General features: G+C 36.9%; 1 protein-coding gene across 1 annotated transcript; it reads left to right on the top strand.

Moving 5' to 3' along the window:
* The first annotated feature begins 16,790 nt into the window (after positions 1 to 16,790).
* Positions 16,791 to 20,851, top strand: LOC122080978 (probable signal peptidase complex subunit 2). Its single transcript, XM_042647881.1, has 5 exons — positions 16,791 to 16,970; positions 17,146 to 17,297; positions 17,442 to 17,523; positions 20,167 to 20,309; positions 20,544 to 20,851. Exons 1-5 carry the CDS (start codon positions 16,836 to 16,838, stop codon positions 20,638 to 20,640), a joined length of 609 nt encoding a protein of 202 aa, XP_042503815.1. The 5' UTR covers positions 16,791 to 16,835; the 3' UTR covers positions 20,641 to 20,851.

A 20,851-nucleotide genomic window follows, 5' to 3' on the forward strand; every position in this document is an offset into this window, starting at 1 on the left:
AAAAAAAAAAAAAAAAATATATATATATATATAGAGAGAGAGAGAGAGAGAGAATTAGACTAAAATTTATTAGAAGGATTGATAATGATAGGGACAGCATTTTGTGCGCAACAAAAATAAAAAGATATTTGGATCTCATATAAAACCTTAGACAAAGTTTTCCTGCACCGGTGGCTAGATGAGGGGAAGTTGGAAGATGTGAGATGGTGTTGGGAGGTATAGCTCCCTGGATCGAACCAGGCCCCTCTGATCCTGCTTGTTCTGGTTAGTTTAATGACCCTAATGTTTTCAGCTATCGCAAAACCAGATTATGAAATGTTTTGGCTCAAGGAACCTCTGATCAGGTGGATCAGTTTAACACAGCTGTTCAAACAGGTCCCACCTCAAATCAATTAGTGAACAAGTCAATTAATTGGAATTGAAGATGCAAAGGGTCAAGGTCAAAGGGCCATGAGGTTTTTGTTCGTGAGTGTGGATCAGGTTCTCGTATTAGAATCATTCTCGTACAGGCTGATTCACAAAGATGACATCCACCACAGAGTTATTGGGTGGATTCCATCCGTACAGATCAGCTCTGTACGAAAACTCTATTCTCGTACGAGGACTCTATTCTCGTACAGGACTTGATCCGCTCTCGCTGTTCACACAGGTCCCATCTCAATAATTGAATATGTTTCCTATTAGTCAAGTCAAACCAAGTCAAGCACCTAACATTCACATTACTTACTGTAGTTGTGAATGGAAGGAAAGGAGGAAACATATTCAGTTCTCAGACCTAAACAGCTTTGATCAATTAGACATTACGTTGCAGCTGCCAAAAAGATGGTTGATGCAACTTTTCTTCGAGTTCTTCTTCAGAACAACTCCCTACTTCAGGAGGAGTTTGGTCTAGTATGGGGAGTTGATCGAGAGATGGAAAGGCTTTCTAACGCCTTAGCTACCATTAGAGATGTATTGGAGGATGCTGAGGAGAAACAACTCAAGGATAAGGCGATCAAGAGCTGGTTAAAGATACTCAAGGATGCTGCTTATGATGCAGAGGACATCTTGGATGAATTTGCAGCCAAAGCACTTCAATTAGAAGCCCAGATGAGAAACTGCTATGACAACTGTTGTACAAACCAGGTAAGCCACTCTTTTTTATCTTGGTTCAATTGTGAACAACTTACGTTTCGTCGCAAGATTGGACACAGAATAAAAGATATTAGAGAGAGATTTGATGATATTGCTGATGAGAGGTCCAAATTTCATTTAAATTCATGGCGAATTGTGGAATGGACTGTTGATAAGAGTAGTACTGAAGAAGAGACTAGCTCCATTCTAACTACTGAACACCCAGTTTATGGCAGAGAAGAGGGCATAGAAGAGATAGTTAAACTATTGTTGGATAATATTAGCAACCCAAATCTTCTGGTTTAAATAATTGGAATGGGTGGTATTGGAAAGACTACACTTGCTCAACTAGTCTACAACGATGACAGAGTGAAAAATCATTTTGAGACCAGGATTTGGGTCTGCGTATCTGATGATTTCAATGTAAAAAGGCTTACCAAAGCAATCATAGAATCTGTGGGTGGAACTCCATGTGATCTCATGGACTTGGATCCGATGCAAAAGCACCTTGGTGAGATGTTGAGTAGGAGGAGATTTTTGCTTGTTCTAGATGATGTTTGGAATGAAGAACAAGACAAGTTTAACATGTGGAATTCAAGGATGTTCAATTCTTGTAACCACTCGTATTGAGAAACTAGCATCAATCATGGGCACATTTTCTGCTGCCCACCACTTAAAAAGACTCTCAGAGGACGATTGTTGGGCTCTGTTCAAGAAAAGTGCATTTGGTGGCGATGGCAGAGGAGATTGCTGCAAACTTGGTAGTGATTGGTAAGGAGACTGAAGAAATGTGGAGGTGTACCTCTAGCTGCAAAAGCTCTTGGAAGCTTAATGCGCTTCAAACACACAAGAGACTGAATGGCTCTTTGTGAGAGAAAGTGAAATTTGGGATCTACCTGAAGACGAAGAAAATACCATTTTGCCGGCTATAAGACTGAGCTACAATCATCTACAACCATCTTATCTGAATCTCTCCTACTTGAATATTAGGTCATTACCTGAATCCTTGAGCAACCTAAAACATTTGCAGACATAAAAACTACTTGGATGTAGTCATCTTCAAAAATTGCCTGCACACATGAGTACCATGAGTAACCTCAGGCACTTGGATATTAGAGGATGTAATGAGCTAACTCAAATGCCAACCGGGATAGGGCGGTTGATTCACCTCCAGACATTAAGCATCTTCATTGTGGGAAAGAAGAGTGGATGTCATATCAATGAGTTACGAGGACTAAACCTTAAGAGGACTCCTACAGATAAAAGGTCTTGAAAATGTGAAGAATTTAATGGATGCCAAAGGTGCTAATTTGATAAGAAAGAGAAACCTTGATTCTTTAACCTTGTCCTGGTCTCAAAATGCTAAGATTCACATCCAAGAAAATGTTGAAGAGGTGCTAGAAGGCCTCCAACCCCCCAGCAAGCATAAGAACATTGGAGATAGAATGCTACCAGGGTATAAGTTTCCAAGTTGGATGGAGGATTTGTCACTCCAAAACTTGTTGCATGTCATACTCAGATCATGTGACAAATGTGAACATCTCTCACCTCTTGGGCATCTGCCACTTCTTAAGTATCTGTATTTAAAAGGAATAGATTCAGTACGATACTTGTGCATTTAATTTTACAGTGGTGATGAGTTAGGCAATGGATTCCCATTGCTGGTAGACCTGATCTTAGATGAAATGCTAAATTTGGAAAAATTGTTGTAAAATATTCCAGAAGGACGAGAAGTACTCCCTTGCCTTGTTTCAATGGAGATTAGATATTGTGACAAGTTGGAAACCCTCCCATTGCTACCATCTCTTCAACGTTTGAAACTAGTAACACAAAATGAATACACTCCAGAAGGGCTGCTACAAATCTGGAACCTCCCCACTCTTCAGGAATTGGTTTTTCAGAATTGCTACAAGCTCATCACATTGCCAAGATTTGAGCTCTTTAAAGACATTGAGGATTGAATCTTGTAAGAGACTAACATCTCAATCAGGGATAAGAAATTTAACAACTCTTGAGAATTTGTGGATTTATGATTGTCCAAAGCTGGAACTCTCCCAATTGGAGGATTTTTAGCACTTCAAACTATAAAGATTGTGGCGTATGGAAATCTTTTCTTGCCAGCGTTATAGGTGATATCCTTGTCTTAGATAGATGATTTAAAGGAGGAGGAGAAGATTGTCATTAGATATCCCACATTCCAAAGGTCATCTTCATATCATGGACACCACCAACACCCTTGAGGAGAAGATTGGAACTCTATACTCTTAAGCATACCCACAAGACATATGCCTTCATAGTTCTACTTCCAATATCTAGCTAGCCTGCCCAAAATTAAGATGGTCGATGCAACTATTCTTCGAGTTGTTCTTCAGAACATCAACTCCCTATTTCAGGGGGAGTTTGGTTTGGTATGGGGAGTCGATCGAGAGATGGAAAGGCTTTCTAACGTCTTAGCTACAATTCGAGATGTATTGGGGGACGCTGTGGGGAAGCAATTCAAAGATAAGGCAATCAAGATTTGGTTAAAGAAACTCAAGGATGCAGCTTTTGATGCAGAGGACATCTTAAAATCAATAACAGTTGTTTTTTTTTTTTTTTCTCTACTTTGTGAGGTTGCATCAAAAATGGGCTATGACAATTGGATAGGCTTGATGGGGTCCTACCCTTCCCTACCCATTTAATGGCCAATTGGCCTTTGGATTGGTTTCTCTTCCATATTGTGTTTATTTGTCATATTCAATGGGCTTTAGTCGAAAGACTCGAAACACAAGTTCTACTAAAGTTCTGGGCATTTTAATGGCCATGTATTTCTACTTCCTTTAATTATGTAACTTCCCTATTCAAGCTCTTCATATTTTCTGCTCTCCCTATCAAACTTGACTCTTCATTGTGCAATTCTGTTTTGTTTGAGATGCATTTATGTAACTATGAATTTGAATTATGAATTTGCGGAACCTAAGGAAAAATTTATTTAAAACGTAACTTTTCCCATTTTGGTTAAATCTGATCAAAATCTGGTAAAAGTGGAGAAAGTACAAAGTTTCAAAGGAAATTGTTACCTTTATTTACCATATTAAAAAAAAAAAAAAATCTGTTTCTAAAGTAAATAAATATTTGAGTTGAGTTTTAGATGGTATAATTATCTATCAAATAATTGTTAGTGAACATAAAGAAAAGAGAATTCCACAAAAAAGAGCATTAATTCTTTTAAGAAGCATTAAAAATAAAAGTTATACTTATTTTTAATTTCCCTTGGCCAAAAAAAGAAAAAAAAATCATTTTATCACGGCTTTTGGATGAACTCAAATCCTTTGCGGTGAGCAATGAGCGGTGAGTGGCAATGAGGATCCAACGGCTGGGAGGGCCTCAACATGTGCCTCAGCCATTGGATCCTCACCCACAGAGGCTCCAAATTCAAATAAATGACGTTAAAGAACTTGCTTTCTTTGGTGTCTTCTTCCAAATTCAAGTAATGACGTTCAAGAACTCGCTTTCTTTGGTGCAGAATATAGCAAATCAAACCTGACCAGATGGATGGATCCTGTTAAGAATAGTCTTTTACCTAAGGATGTCAATTTGAAACCAAAACTGTTTATCGAAACCGAATCGAGCCATTTACACAAAAACCATAAAACCGTTTAGTAAATGGTTCGATTATGGTTTCAAGTTTCAGGCCAATTAGCTAAACGGGTTGAAATCGAATCAAGCCGTTTAACCCGTGGTTTCAAACCGAATTGAAACCGTGAAATCGAACTGTTTAAACCATCAAAACCAATCCAATTAACCCATTTAAAGATTAAATAAAGTGATTGCAAAATATCATTAGTATCTCATTTGATTCAAAGATTGAGTGCTGCAAGCCTGTAAGTAATTCTAGAGATAGTTTGCTCATTGTTTGGAATGCCAATTAAATTAATCCAACGCACTAAGTAAAATATATAATGATAAAAATGCAATTTTTGTTTATATCATGGCATATTAAATATATATTTTTCAATATTATAACACATTATTTGGGAAAGGGGGGAGAAGAAGAAAATCTCTGTTGTAAGCATTACTTACTGACTTATTAGATGCACTTGAGACTATTTTCTATCAAAATATTTTCTTTTGCTTAGTTGTTTGGTTGTTTTAACAAAACATGATGGTTTGCATTTCACATTTTCAAGATTGAATCGTTATCACTAAAAACAAATTTTAGTAAACATGTGAATAAACTAGCAAACCAATTGCTAACTGTTAAGAAACCGTTTGGAATAAACCGAAATCGAAACTATTTAAAACCGTGAAACCAAAACCGTTTAAAAATAGTAGAAACCGAAACTGTTTACTAAATGATTGCGGTTTTAGAAAGTGCAACCATTTAGTAAATAGTGTTTTTATGATTTCAATCAAAATATATGTGAATCGAACCAAACCGAATCGATCAATACCCTTATTTTTACCTATTATTTGTCATTTAAATATTTTAAAATATATTTTATGTTATATTTCAATGAATTTGAGATATTTGTGTTTCCAAAAAAAAAAAAATGAGAGACATGATTATTGCAGTTACGCACACAACATGCAAACATTTTTTTTTTTCGTGACATGATGCAAACAATTTACATCCATATGGCCCTTTTTGTATTGGAAAAAAAAATATATATATATACGTCTAAGTGAGTACCAGAGATAGAGACACTTGTTTTCCTGTTCGTGATTACAAGAGTTAAATGTTTTAGGAGAAGGACTACTTTGTTAGTAGGCTTGAGCCAAATTTTAGTTAGAGGTACAAGGTCATAGACATCCAAAAAAAATTGGACCTATGCTTCAAGGCCACGATGTGGTACTTTTATCCAAAAAGAGTTGTTTCAAATTTTATTGTTTCAGCTCATCGAAATCACTCCAAACTTCCGCCACGCTCTATCCATTCATTCACAATTGCTTTAGTTCGTTTTTTCGTATAAAAAACTCATTGTGCTTGCTTCAATGGCTTTTCCTATCTTCACAGTTAGTAGTCAAAGAGACATTTTCCTTTGATAATGATTAACAATTGTAGGTGGTTTTCTGCCTAGACCATGGCCAACTCTAGGCAACTGAGGCGGCATGTATCAGATCCGGATCAACTACCTGAAGGTTCAACTACCCTCCAACCACCTTTTCAGCATTGGATGGGCTTAGGCAAGAATCCCAACACTTGTCAACCCCTATTTCCAAGCCCATCCAACACCTTGGAGGGCTGTTGGAGGGTAGTTGGACACACAGGCAGTAGGAGATGATATTTTTACGCATATATCACTGCTTATGTGCTCTAGAGAGAAAACCATGTTTTGTGGTGGATAGTTATATAGTTTTAGGAATATATCTTAAAACAACTATTTTAAAGAAAAGTATTTTGGAAAAACTTATGGGAAAGAGTTCTATGAACAAGTGGCAAAGAGAATACACCAATGACGTGTGATAGAATGATTTGTATATAAAATGACAGCAAGGTAGAGAGAGAGAGAGAGTACCAGCATATCTTCCCTTGGCCGCTCAAAAACACCTTTTATCATAAAGTATACAATAAAGTAGAAATCCTTTCCATGCTATGAAGTACTTTCTTCTTCTTCTTATTCCTTTTTTTTTATTGGTAACAGACTTAGGAATTGCCCAAAGAATTTTACTCAGTTTTTTTTTTTTTAAATTGAGAAACAAAAGGGTCATTATGTTAGAAGAATAGAAGTACTTACTCAGCAATTTGATCACCTAATTAATGATATACTAGCTGTTGTGAGGAGGGATCGGTTCCCCTATAGCGCTATAGAAGGGCTGGGAGCCCTCAAACGCAGCTGCCTTAAGTGCTGCCAGCCATTTGATCTACGCTGTAATGTTGTATAAACAGGTTCGAAACTTAAATCAAACCAATAACAGATCAGTACAAAAAAAATAAAAATGAATAACCAAATTGAGTGAAATTTTCTTTATTTGTTTGATTTTGGATTTGACATTCCCACACCACACCGAAACCGATTCAACCCAATCCGATCGATTGAACCCCTAAGATGCACCTCTGGCACATCACATAATTGACAGTTTGGGCTTCCAGTCTTGTGGGTTCAACTAACCGTCCCAACCGGCTTCTATGAACTCCCTTTTCTGTAATCTGTCGAGCCCTGAGCTTGGAGAGATGGCGAGCGGGAACGGTGACTCTTCTTCTTCTAGCAAGAACCCTCAAAAAGTGATTTTGATGGATCCTCACCCCCATCAAACATCTTCTTGACGAATCCGTTACAGAGATAGAACAGAACAGAGAGAATAGGGAAAAAAAACCCAAATTTCAATCATGTTACCACATTCTCTCTAAAAAATAACTAATTGCAGTCATGAATGACCTGAAAAGTCAACTCAACCACTTTTCATTATCCGGCCATTACTGATTCTTTTATTTGAGTTTTCTTCCAATTCACAGGCCAAACAACATTGATCAGGCTACCAAAAAGATGTTTGATGCACTTCTTCTTGGAGTGGTTCTTGATAACATCAACAACTCCATACTCAAGGGTATGGAGAGTCGATAGAGAGAAGGAAAGGCTTTGTAACTCCTTGGTTACAATTCGAGATGTATTGGAGGATGCTGAGGAGAAGCAATTCAAGGATAAGGCGATCAGAAGTTGGTTAAATAAACTTAAGGTCGCAGCTTATGATGCAGAGGACATTTTAGATGAATATGGAACTAAAACATTTCAATTTGAAGAAGCCCAGGTAAGCCATTCTTTTTTATCTTGGTTCAATTTTGAACAACATATGTTTCCTCTCAAGATTGGATACAAAATAAAGAATACTAGAGAGAGATTTGATGATATAGCTGATGAGAGTTTGAAATATCATTTGAAACCTCGGAGAGGAAGTGTGGAATGGACTGTTGATGTTGATGATATTGATAAGAGCAGTTCATTCATTGTAACTGATGCCCAAGTTTATGGGAGAGATGAAGACAAAGAAGAGATAGTTAAACTATTGGTGGACAACATTAGTAACCGAAATTTGTTGGTTTATCCAATAATTGGGATGGGTGGTCTGGGGAAGACCACACTTGCTGAACTAGTCTACAATGATCAAAGAGTGAAAGATCATTTCCAGACCAGGATTTGGGTTTGTGTATCTGATGATTTTGATGTAAAAAGGCTTGCCAAAGTAATCATAGAAGCTCTGCTTGGTCTCACTAACTTGGATCAAATGCTTAGGCACCTTGCTAAGATGTCGAGTACAAGGAGATATTTGCTTGTTCTAGTTGATGTTTGGAATGAAGATCAGGACAAGTGGGATATGTTGAAAGCTTCGTTAACAAGTGGAATTCAAGGATGTTCAATTCTTGTAACCACTTGAATTGAAAAGTAGTATCAATCATGGGCATATTTCTTGTTGCTCACCACTTGATAGGACTCTCAGAGGACAATTGCTGGGTTCTGTTAAAGCAACGTGCTTTTCGCGATGATGGAAGAGAGGAAAATGTTGCAAAGTTGGTAGTGATTGGTAAGGAGATTGTGAAGAAATTTGGGGGTGTACCTTTGGCTGCAAAGGTTCTTGGAGGCTTACTGTGCTTCAAACACAGAGATTAATGAAAGGCTGGCTGTGAGAAACAGTGAAATTTGGGAGCTACCAGAAGAGGAAGAAAAATTAGCCATTTTTCCGGCCTTGAGACTGACCTACTATCATCTGCCCTCACATTTGAGGCAATGTTTTGCTTATTGTTCCATGTGTCCACAGGATTATAAAATCAAGAAGGAAAATTTAGTCCGTCTCTGGATGGCTAATGGTTTTATTCCTCCATCATTGAAAGGAGAAATGGTGTTGGAAGACATTGGGAATGAAATTTTCAATGTAACTGTGGAGGTCTTTATTCCAAGAAGAAAGAAAAGATGGTGATGACAATGTAGTGTCTTGTAAGATGCATGATCTAGTCCATGATCTTGCATCTTCTGTTATGGATAATGAATGTTTGGCCATAACAACAGAGGAGAAAATTATTCCAAAAGGAATTCGACACTTATCATATTACCATTACTTCTTGCCTTCATCTGACTTATGCGAATCTCAAACCATACATACCTTGCTGCTGCTATATGCTCCATTGTCAGTAGAATTCAACTTATCAAATCTTAGATGCCTACGAGCGTTAGATTTTAGTCATTCACAAATGTCTATTACTTTTAGTGACTATAGGTTACTATCTTCTATAGCCTATTTGATACATTTGAGGTAACTGAACCTCTCCTTCATGGATATAATGGCATTACCTGAATCATTGAGCAACCTAAAACATTTGCAGACATTGATTCTATTTGGATGTATTCATCTTCATAACTTGCCTGCACATATGAGTAAAATGAGCAGCCTCAGGCACTTGGATATCGATGGATGCCGTTTGCTAACTCATATGCCAACTGGGATGGGGCAGTTGATTCACCTCCAGACATTAAGCATGTTCATTGTGGGGCGGTTGCGCCCCGAGACAGCATACACTTTCAGTTTGGAGGAGGAGAATGGATGTCATATCAGCGAGTTGCAAGGATTGAACCTTAGAGGACCACTTTACATAAAAGGTCTTGAGAATGTGAAGAATTCAATGGAAGCCAAACAGGTCAATTTGATAAGAAAGAGGAACCTTAAATCTTTAACTCTGTCTTGGTCTTGGTCTTGGACTTCAAATACTGAGACTGATCACATCCAAGAAAACATTGAAGAGGTGCTAGAAGTCCTCCAGCCCCCACCAAGCATAAAAACATTGGAAATAGACTTGGGCATCTGCTATTTCTTAAGTTTCTTGTCTTAACTGAACTGGTTTGTGTTCGATACTTGGGTACTGTTGATGATGGCCTAGGTAAAGGATTCCGGTCGCTGGAAAACCTAGTCTTAGGTGATATGCAAAATCTGGAAGAGTTGATGTGTAATGTTCCAGAAGGAAGAGAAGTATTTCCTTGCCTTGTGAAAATGGAGATTAGAAATTGTAACAAATTGACAACCCTCCCATTGCTCCCATCTCTTCAGCGTTTACAACTAGGAACACAAAGTGAAAGTATTTCAGAAGGGAATTGGTTCCACAAATTCCCATGGTAGGAGCATTCATCAAACCATAATGGTAGAGTTGGCTACTAAATAAGACAAGAAGTCATTAGAAAAGATGATAAGAGAATTTTTTGTTAAGAATAACATTTCTTTCAATGTTATTTAGCCAGAATCTTTTATTCAAATGATGAAAGGTGCTTGTGCCTATGGTTAGGGATTTGTTATTCCTAGTTACTCTATTCTTCGTACCTGTTTGATTCCTGAAGTTAAGGTAGAGACCATGGAATATGTGAGCAACATAAAATCAACATGGGGTGACACAGGTTGCACAATAATGTCTTATTCTTGGATTGACCTAAACAAGAGGTCTTGGGTCAATGTGATAGCTTATTCTCCTGGTGGGGTTGTGTTCTTGAAATGCATTGAATGTGATTCAAATAGTATTACTGCTGGATATCTTTTTAGAAAAAATATCTGATGTTATTGAAATGCTTGGATCACAACATGTGCAATTTGTTTCAAATAATGGTGCTAACTATAATTGTTGTGGTGATATATTGATTGAAAAATGGTCTCACATGTATAAGACAAATTGTGTTGCACATGTGATTAATTTTCTTTTAAAGGATATCCATAAACATGTTAGATGGGTGAGGAAAATTATTGATGATAGTAAACATGTAGTGGATTATATGCATAGGCACACAGCTGTTATAACCTTAATGAGGGAATTCTCAAATGACAAAGAGATTAAGCAACCTTATGTAGACACCTAATTTTGTCACCCCCCCCCCGGCGATAATGACACAAGAAGAATTACATGTTGGACATTTTAGACTTGGAGAATTTTGAGCTTAGAGTAGAAAATGACCATTTTTTTTTCTTTCTATAAACTTTCAAGAGAAAATATTTTCAAAAATTAAAATTTGATGTTGTGAATTATTGTTGTTTGTCCTCTAGGGTCGAACATTACATTTTGATATGAGAACTATACGAATCGACGTCCGATTCTCTCTTTCATTATATGATCCAGGTCCCTACTTTATGTATATTTTTGTAAAGGTCCTCGGTTGAGACCACAATCGTGTCTCACATCATTGGATAGTGCTCGGACTAAGCTTTCTAACGATATATTATACGTCGAATTCTGACTAACGGTTTGAAAGATATGGCCCCCGAAAGTTGACTCCAAAATTCGGTATCAGATTCTATTTCAAGTAACCAAGGAGTGCCTCATGGCGCCCAAACTCCTTTGTCCAAAAGCAAGCATTTTTGGACAATTCTTTCTAGTTTTTTAGTCCCACATCGAAAATAAAAGAGAATTGTCTCAAATCCCAAGGCTATAAGTATAGCCCTTCCTCTCTTCCAAAAGAGGAATAGAAAAAAATTGAGAATTTGGGAGAGAGGATGGTTCCATTAAGATTTTGGCTAACTTCTTCCCTTTAAAATCAAATATTCTTCAAGTTTAAAATTTAACACATTAATCCTTCCATGAGCCGGGAGATCTAGTCCGATTCGGTTCGATTTGGGGCTTGAAGCACAAGGATTATCTCCCCTTGTTTCTTGATTAAAGCTGGGTTTAAGATTTTTTTTTTTTTCTCCCAATAGTGATTTAGAAGTAGTTTAATTAATAGATTAGGTTCTGATTTATTAATCGATTCGTTTAGATTTAATTAGTTTCAATTAAGTTTAATGTGTTTTATTAAATGTGAATTGGTTTATTCCGATTCAATTGGGTTTATTTTGTTTTAATTGGGTTCAACATAGTTTGATTTGGGTCGTTGGGTCCAACCGTTGATTTTTGCTAATCCCTTTTTTTTTTCTTTTTTTTCTTTTTTATTTGGTTGTTTTCTATTACTATTATATCTTGGTTTAATGAATCAATTTTATTTGTGGCTTAATATATTTACATCACTAGGTTCGATTTGATTTAGTTTGCTTTTTTTTTTACCCTTATATCAGAATCCTACACGTAACCTAATCCCACTTTTTCTTCTTCGTCTCTTCCATCTTTCTTCTCCAGCCGCCCCTCTCCACTCCCTTCTCCTTCCTTTCTTTCTCTTTAACCGAACCTGCACCTCTTCTTCTTCTTTTTCTTCTTCTTCTTCCTCTCTTCTTTTCTCTTTTACCATGGCCGAACCCTCTCAACTCCCTTCTCCTTCCTTTCTTTCTCCTTAACCCAACCTGCAAGTCACTCCCTTCTGTTTCTTCTTCTTCTTTCTCTCTTCTTTTCTCTTTTACCATGGCCGAACCCTCTCCACTCCCTTCTCCTTCCTTTCTTTTTCCTTAACCGAACCTGCAACTCACCTTTCACCTCCTCCTTCTTCTTCTTCTTCTTTTTCTTCTTCTCATCTTCTCCTCCTCTCCTGTTCGTCCTAACAGAACCTGCAACTCACCTCTTCTCCTTCATTCTCTCCTCTTCTATGCTCCAATCTCCTTCCCTTTGCCAAAATCCATCTCCAGCCCATCGTCTTCTCTTATTCTTCCTTTTTTTTTTTTTTTTTTTATTTCTTTAATTTGCTGATTAAATACTCCATATTTGTAATACCCACAACCTGTTATTTCATTTATGTTTTCTATGTGGAATCTTCCCCTCCTTTTGTTCTTTATTTTTCTTTTATCCATTTTTGGTTTGATTTTCATTTTATTTACCTCTTAATAACGTATGGGGCGTAGTATAAGGCGTATGTTAGCAAAGGCGTGGCTGGCCCCCCTCAAACCGGCTCATAGCATTAGGTGCGTTTCTTGGGTTTTCGGGTTGATAAAAATGAACCCGTTTCGGTTCATTTCTTTTTATCTCAAATAGTGTGTCCCTTTAGAATTAATTGTGTATTTAATTTAGATTTGGATATCTTGTCATATTGATAATCATTAGATTTAGATAGGTTAGTCAATGTCATGTTTGCCATGCTTCGTGTTTATTAACATGTTTTTGATACTTGATGATTCTTTTTTTTATTTAAATCAATTCATTTTTCTCATGCATGTAGGTTAACTAGTATTCATATCTTGTCCACTTCTCATTCAGATCCCCACGTGGGACATTTACAACCATTGTATATTTAACATAATAGTTAGATTCCATTTACTTAAATTGAGGTAGTTAATTAAATAATTATTTTAATTAATTAAATAAAGTCTTAACTCATTAGATTAATTAAGGTTTATAATGCATTTAATTGATTCTTAAAATTCGGTTTTAATTGTTTAAATTATTAGATTGATTAGGTTTTCCAAAACTTCCTTCTGGAATAGTTAGATTTGGGTAGCTTTCACCATTCAATTCAAGTTTTTGTCTTTCTTTAAAAAATCTTTTTACCTATTATATTAATAGATTAATTAGGATTGCAATAATTCATTTCACAAATTATTAGGGATTATGATTAATCATTTTAATTAATTCAATTTAGGATTTCATAAATTTATTAATCGACCATCTAGGTTAGGCTCAATTAATCGAGTTAGTTCAATTTAGGGTTTCACAAATTGCTCAACTAATCCTAGGTCTAGGCTTATTTAATTAGCTTAATCTAAGACTTATAATACATTAATTAAATCATTTAGGCTTTTTAATTTTTAATTAGCGAAATCATTTCATTATTTGCATCATAATCTAGCTAGCATAATTTAGATACTTGGCTTAGGGTTTTTACATGTCATACTTAGATACCTAGTCTATGGTTTTCAGTGACCTAGATTAGGACTAGTTAGTAGGGTACAAACAAACTTTGGTCAAACAAAAGGAGACCAGCCTTAGGGTTGGGCAGACTGGGTGCCTAGCACCTTCCCAGTCTGTCACTTGACACTTGCCCAGAATCTTGGTGCAAACCTGCCTTATCCATCAGAGTCATTAGTCTCTCTCTCTTGATTGGGGGAGACATTTATGGGTCCTAGACCCTTTCTAGGTGGCGATTCCCTTTTACCCATAACGTGTATCCCCCCCTTGGCATTTGATGACCAGGGGATACTATCTCATCTCATTAGGGTGGAACCCTAGCGTGTGTGTACGAGTGCTACGCGTCATATCGCGATCTCGATGGAGGCCCATGATACCTACATCTTGCAAGACAAGGTGTACTACTAATTTTTTAATGCTCCAATCTCTTATTGCAGTTGAGAATAAGTTAAGGTTATTGGTTGCATCATCTGAATGGAGAGGTTTCCATTGCAATAGAGTTGAAATAGCATTAAAAACTGTGAGGATAATTCAATCTGATATATTCTGGGATGGGGCAAAGGAGGTTATTATTTTTATGGGTCCTCTCATTAAGATTATTCGCTTTGTTGATTTAAATAGTTCCACTGCATGCTACTTGTATAAAGCAACTGTTAGAGCAAAAGAAAATTTAAGGAGATTAAAGAAGAGTGATGGAGTAAAGTATTTTACCATATTGGATTTGTTTGATACAATGGTGGAAAAGAATATAATTCATCATGTTCATGTGCTTGCTACAGCTTTAAATCTTAACAATTTGCTTAATGGTGGACTTTTTATTAAGACAAGTACAGTTGTACATGCTCAAGAATGTATTGTGGCAATCATGGTTTCTTCAGAAGATCGTGAACAATTCATTGCAGAAATGGTTGAGTATCGAAGGAGGAACCCAAATTTGTTCAATATCACAGGAAAGTCTTCGATGAAAATTAACCATCCAAGTAAGTCTATTAGTTAATTAAGTTTTACTTCTATTTGTAAACCATCATTATATTTGTTTTCCCATATTAATTTGTAAGGATTTAGTGGGAATATATGAGTGGTTATTTTCCTGTGGTTCAAAAGGTTGTTTGCAGAATTTTAAGTCAACCTTGTAGCTTCTCTCCTTGCGAGAGGAATTGGAGTGCTCGGGACGTAGCACAAACAAAGAAGAGGAACATATTAACTCCAGAAATGTTAGAAGATTTGGTATACATTAGAATGAATTCTTTGATGAAGAAGAAGTATGAAAGCTGAGCAATTCAGGATACAAAACCTATTGATCTAGAAAAACTTGGTGACTTGCCTGATGTAAACATTGAGTTGGAGACAAAGAGACTTGAAGAGACATATGTTGAACCTATTCATGATCAACCTAACTCTATATTATGATAAATTTGTGTTTTTTTTAATGAAATGGGATGATGTAATTTGGATGATACATTTTGGATTATGTAATTTGGATGATTTTGGATATTTGAATGATGTATTTTGGATATTTAAATGGTGTATTTTTGATCTTATATTAATCTTTGGATTGATATATTTTGGATGTTATTTCATGATATAATAAGTTTAGAATTTAGATTGAAATATGAATATTATCTACATTTGTTTTGATTGTTATCCAGGTATTGAGATAATTATTATGCTAATTTATGTCTATATATTGCCCTTTTTTTTTGACACCGTATTATTTAAATATAAACGTTTAAAACACGTATCGTCGGTTTTCGATTTTTTTCCCTTTTTGTCGTATTTGACCGTATTTTTCACCGTCTCGTTCACATTTTGATCTGTTTAAAACATGCCCGTACCGAACAATATTTTTTTGTCGTTCCCATTTTAACTAACAGAGCTCTGGAGTGAATAATAAATCTTTGATGAGGAAGTTACACTCCCCTCCCCATGGTTTCAAGCATCGATTTGGGATCGGCCATATCGGATTGGTATTGGCTGAGACCGATCCCCAATCCAATACCGACCCGGATGGGTTATTTGGATGGTTTCAAGGGTAGAATGGTAAAAAAATAGTATTTTTTTTATAAAAAGAAGGGGTAAAATAGATCGTTACCCACCAATCCGATCTAGATCGGTAACGGGCTCTAATACCATCCCCTAAATCCTTGCCCCTCCCATGTAGTTTGCCCTAATACTATTCCATACCAACCCGGATGGGTTATTTGGATGGTTTCAGGGGTAGAATGGTAAAAAAAATAGTACTTTTTTTTTATAAAAAGAAGGGGTAAAATAGATCGTTACCCACCAATCCGATCTAGATCGGTATCGGGCTCTAATACCATCCCTAAATCCTTGCCCCTCCCACGTAGTTTGCCCTAATACTATTCCATACCAACCCGGATGGGTTATTTGGATGGTTTCAGGGGTAGAATGGTAAAAAAAATAGTACTTTTTTTTTATAAAAAGAAGGGGTAAAATAGATCGTTACCCACCAATCCGATCTAGATCGGTATCGGGCTCTAATACCATCCCTAAATCCTTGCCCCTCCCACGTAGTTTGCCCTAATACTATTCCCACCCTACCCCATCCCATAGTACCACCCACCCCACCCCATAGTACTTTCATAAATATCACTCCCCTCCCCTCGAGTTTGAAGATTCTGTCAATCCTCAAGATCAAGAGACTGTGGAAAAAAAACGAAGGCAAGTTAGAAAGAAGATGAAGAGCAAATTGTATTTATTAGGAGGATGAGGGTCTGGTCAGGTTCACGTACGAGAATATTCTTGTACGTCCCTGGCCCGATTTAAAATCTATTAAATGAAGAGAGAGAAAATTGATTCTAAATCCATGGATCAGGGGCTGGTCCGTCCGAAAATTTGAATTCGATCATCTTTTGTAGGGTATTTGAATCCAATCAAGGAATTTCCGGATCCGTTCATATCCGATCTGAATTCGTTCGGTACCCGATCCGTTTACATCCTGCCCAAGACTTTAATATTCAGACAAAAATCAACGAAACATCCCGAGTACGAGATGCAGGAGAAGAAGCGAGAGATGGCGAGCAGCAACGGTGACTCTTCTTCTTCTTCTAACAATAAGAACCCTAAAAAGGCGAATTTGATGGATCCTCACTCCATCAAGAATCTTCTTGACGAATCCGTTACAGAGGTACGTAGAACAGAACAGATAGAGAGAGAGAGAGAGAGAGAGAGAGAAAGAAGGGGACAAAAATTTAATCTCTCCTTTTCTTCGATTGGATTCGCGACAACCCTACTTCTCTCTAGTTTATCCTTTAATCTGAAACTCTGTTGTATGTTGGTGGTTTTTTTTTTTTTCCCTGTAGATCGTTACCAGTCGCGGATACGTGGAAGATGTGAGGATGAGCAATATAAGACTGTTCATGGGAGCCATTATCATAATCATTGCTCTAGTGGCTCAGTTCTACCCAAAGAAGTTCCCTGAGAACAGAGACTTTCTAATCGGATGCATCTTCTTATATCCTTCCCTTCTTCTTTTGGTTGATTTCATTTTATTTTCCCTTCTTTCTTCTTTTTATTTTTACGTCGTCCTCCGAAATAATACTTGGCGTTCTCATAATTTTTTACTTTGAGAAGTAAGTTTTATCTTTGACTCTGGCAAGTATATTGCCCTCAATGGATTGTTGCAGCTGATCACATACTCTAAGGAGAAGAACGCAATCCTGTTTACCTATCCCCTCCCTGTAGGTTTTTCTAATTATTGGGATGGTATTGAATTACTACTCTCATTTGTATGTTTACGATTCTAATGAACTTTGAAATATAAAATGTTAGTACTACAACTTCTTTCTCTCGCCACTCATTAGATTTGAAATTTTGTTGTGTGGATCTTCTTTTTGTTGCAAATTCCACTTACATTATGCTGGTATGCTCTAGTGGTTGTTTGGTGGAGGATTGGTGAAGGAACTCCTATTTGTATAGTTAGAACTTGTGATATAGATGATTTACATGATGACATTTTCTGTTTTATTAAATGAGATGTCCCCATTCTGCTTAGTAGTTTGGACTTAAATCTTCAACTTTTATGAAGTCACAAGGAAGGTGAGGGTAGAAGTAAGATGTTTCCATCTAGCATCTTGGGTCAGGACTTTAGTGATTACGCTGTATGACTCACCAAAAAAATTGGCATAACAGAAATAGATAAGAGTTACAAAAGGGACAATGTATATAGTGTTGACAAAGTTCTGTATTTCCTATTGTATGCTCCATGAGTGATATTAAGGATGGGGATAAGGGAAAAGGGTTTGAGAAAAGTTCGGTGGCTGGTAACTCAAAACTCCTCAATAGATGTGTAAAACAGTGAACCCATGGAGATTTGATGGAGAACGAGGGTGTAAAATCATCGGGCTTAGAGTAGGGATTGGGCAATCTGATATATATGTCTTGATGAAAAAGGTGTCTGACAGTAAATTCTGGCATCTGCTGGCTCATTAGGTCATTAATTCAAGGCATTGGGTTGCAGACTTGAGTATTTTGGGTCTTTGGGTACATGTAGACCTGGATTGGGAAATTTACTACTGTTGAGTATTTTTGGTGTCTTTTTTTTAATTGTCCCTGGATAAAGCTTTATGCAGTTAACTTTAAATCTCCCGGCTTTTAAAATATAATATACTTTAAAATTGTTACCTTATCTATTTGCAGTTAAATATCTCATAAATTTAATGAGAACTAAAACACTATGGCTTCCTGCAGTGTATAAATTGGGGCTTCCAGTTGGTAATGGTTGAATCCTGCCAATTTCTGACCTTCTGATGTTAGTTTTAGTGGAATTCCTTTTAAGGGAGACAGTAGGAAAGATCTGTGACAAAGTACATGGATCATTAGTGACGCTGACTCTGGTGTTTGAAAGAGGAAATTTGAGATCTTTGCAGGCTTTTCTTATACATGAGGTGAAGACTCCTATTCAAGATCAACCCCCACCTGCTCAGAGGTAGGAAACTGTCAATTTGGGGAGAACTCTAACTAATAAGAGAGGGTTTTCCTGAAATTTGAATACCTTGAGGCACCTTAGCTCAGTTATTATGAATTATCTCTGTTCTGGTTGAGGGGGAGTGTTAAAGTAGCTACATGGACCCTTTGTACCGTGAAGGTATAGAACAGAAAATGGAAAAACAGGGTATGATTATCCAAGACATTACTGATAACCTCAAAAAAAAAAAAGAAAATCTGTATTTATCAGTTCACTGATTCCCCCTTGCACTTGGTCAAGAATACTAAAAGCTTTAAAAACTGTTGTTTTGAATTTACATCAGTAGGAAAATGAAAAAAGTTTCTCTCACCGTTTAGGATGAAATATCCTTAACAGACACCTCCAGTTTTGACATGTGGAAGTATCTAGGGAATGGTCTGAAAAGGCTGTGTGTCAAATTTCAGCCTCAATTGCAACCATTTACCCTCCCATGTATGCCCATGCACCCTCTTCGTAGTCCTAGATTTTTTTATTTCTTATTTTGCCACTTAGGAAACGCAGATTGGTTTGAAATCTGAGATGTAAATAGGGGACCTTAGTTTCTACTTGTCCACAAAATTTCAGCCACATCTGACCTGCCATGTGGCAAATCTAGGTGCCTGTTAAGGAGATTCTTTCCTCTAACATTTGTGTTGGAAAACCAGGTACAGAAAAGGAATAATACTTGATTCTCTTTTGCTATTTACTTATTTATTAGTAATTCTTGACAGGTAAATGGGCACTCATCTATTGCCATGATGCCATACTGAACACCAACCTGCATGTGATCCTTATTCTTGTCTATTTCGTACTCTGTTCCTCTTTTCTTGTTGGTGAATCTCTTTTCACCAGCTTGCATATGATGGAAATATGGGCTCGGGAGTGTTTGATGAATGTGGAACAGTGTAAGTTAGGAACTAGGATCCATGGCAGATTTTTCTCCCGCCTTTTGTGACCCTATCTAATGATCCAATTCCAGCAAATTATGATAATAACAGACTCTACTGACTAATAAATATATAAATAAAACAAAACAGTGACTTACATCTCTAATAATAACCAAGTAAAAGCATCCCATATTTTTCGAACTAAACAATGTATATCCTTCGAGCTCCAAGTGGAGGCCCACAATGTCATTATGTGCCAAATCAAAAGTGGAACCTTTAAATTAAGCACTTAATTGTTTCCTTTTTGTTGGTTGTTTCAAGTCACAAATCCCAATTACATGATGAGATCCTTCACAACTCAACCACTTCAGTCACAACACACTACAGTTATAGATGGTGCAGTAGAAAATCCTAAATGTCTTGATGTCCTCAAAAAACTGGGGAAGGTTTTATTTGACTTTTTGTTTTGACTTGGATTTCTTTCTGTGCAGGGATCCTTCAGTAGCACTGGGCTGGTAGTTTCTTCTAAGTTGCCAAGATTCTCTGACATTTACACATTGTCAATAGCCAGTGCAGACCCAAAATCACTCTCTGCTAAGAAACCTGTCCAGTTCACAAAGAGTGTCACTCAATGGTCTCTCTCTCCCCGCAAATGGTTTTTACCAAATTTCCAGATTCTTTCATTATTTCTGGTGTTAGGATTTAGTGAGAGTTATTCATGTGAAAGATCCATGCCAACATAAGGTTGGACACGGCTGTCAGATGAAAGGAGGGGACCTTACCCGAGCAACCTGATGGGAAAATCTTATTTTCATCTGCACCTTTGGGTTTACCTCTCTAATGGCTGATTGTATATGTAATACTGCAGGTTCACCAAAGATGGAGTTCTGGTGGAGGGTCTGTTCTCGAAAGATGTTGATGGACTAATCAACCAGTATACAGGAGAATCTAGGAAGAACAAGTGAATAGTTTTTTAGTTCATGCAGTAGAATCAAGGCTAAAGGGGGGTAAAAAAAATTTCATGGACAAAGTGAGTTTTGATAAATTTCCTTTACATGTTTCTGCTGAGACATTCCCCAGTTCCAGAAACTAATGTTGCCCATTGTTAGCCAAGGCCCTCACAGACTCTCACTCTCAATTCTCGAATTTAAGTTAAATAGATGTTCATCTTAAGTA

This window comes from Macadamia integrifolia, chromosome 6, assembly GCF_013358625.1.
Source record: "Macadamia integrifolia cultivar HAES 741 chromosome 6, SCU_Mint_v3, whole genome shotgun sequence".
Lineage (NCBI taxonomy): Eukaryota > Viridiplantae > Streptophyta > Magnoliopsida > Proteales > Proteaceae > Macadamia > Macadamia integrifolia.

Bases quoted from the DNA above. Each gene is read 5' to 3' on its own strand.
- LOC122080978 (XM_042647881.1), top strand. From the start codon at position 16,836: ATGCAGGAGAAGAAGCGAGAGATGGCGAGCAGCAACGGTGACTCTTCT. The intron at 16,971-17,145 runs GTACGTAGAACA...TTTTCCCTGTAG, and splicing joins TTGACGAATCCGTTACAGAG to ATCGTTACCAGTCGCGGATA. The intron at 17,298-17,441 runs ATATCCTTCCCT...TGACTCTGGCAA, and splicing joins CTAATCGGATGCATCTTCTT to GTATATTGCCCTCAATGGAT.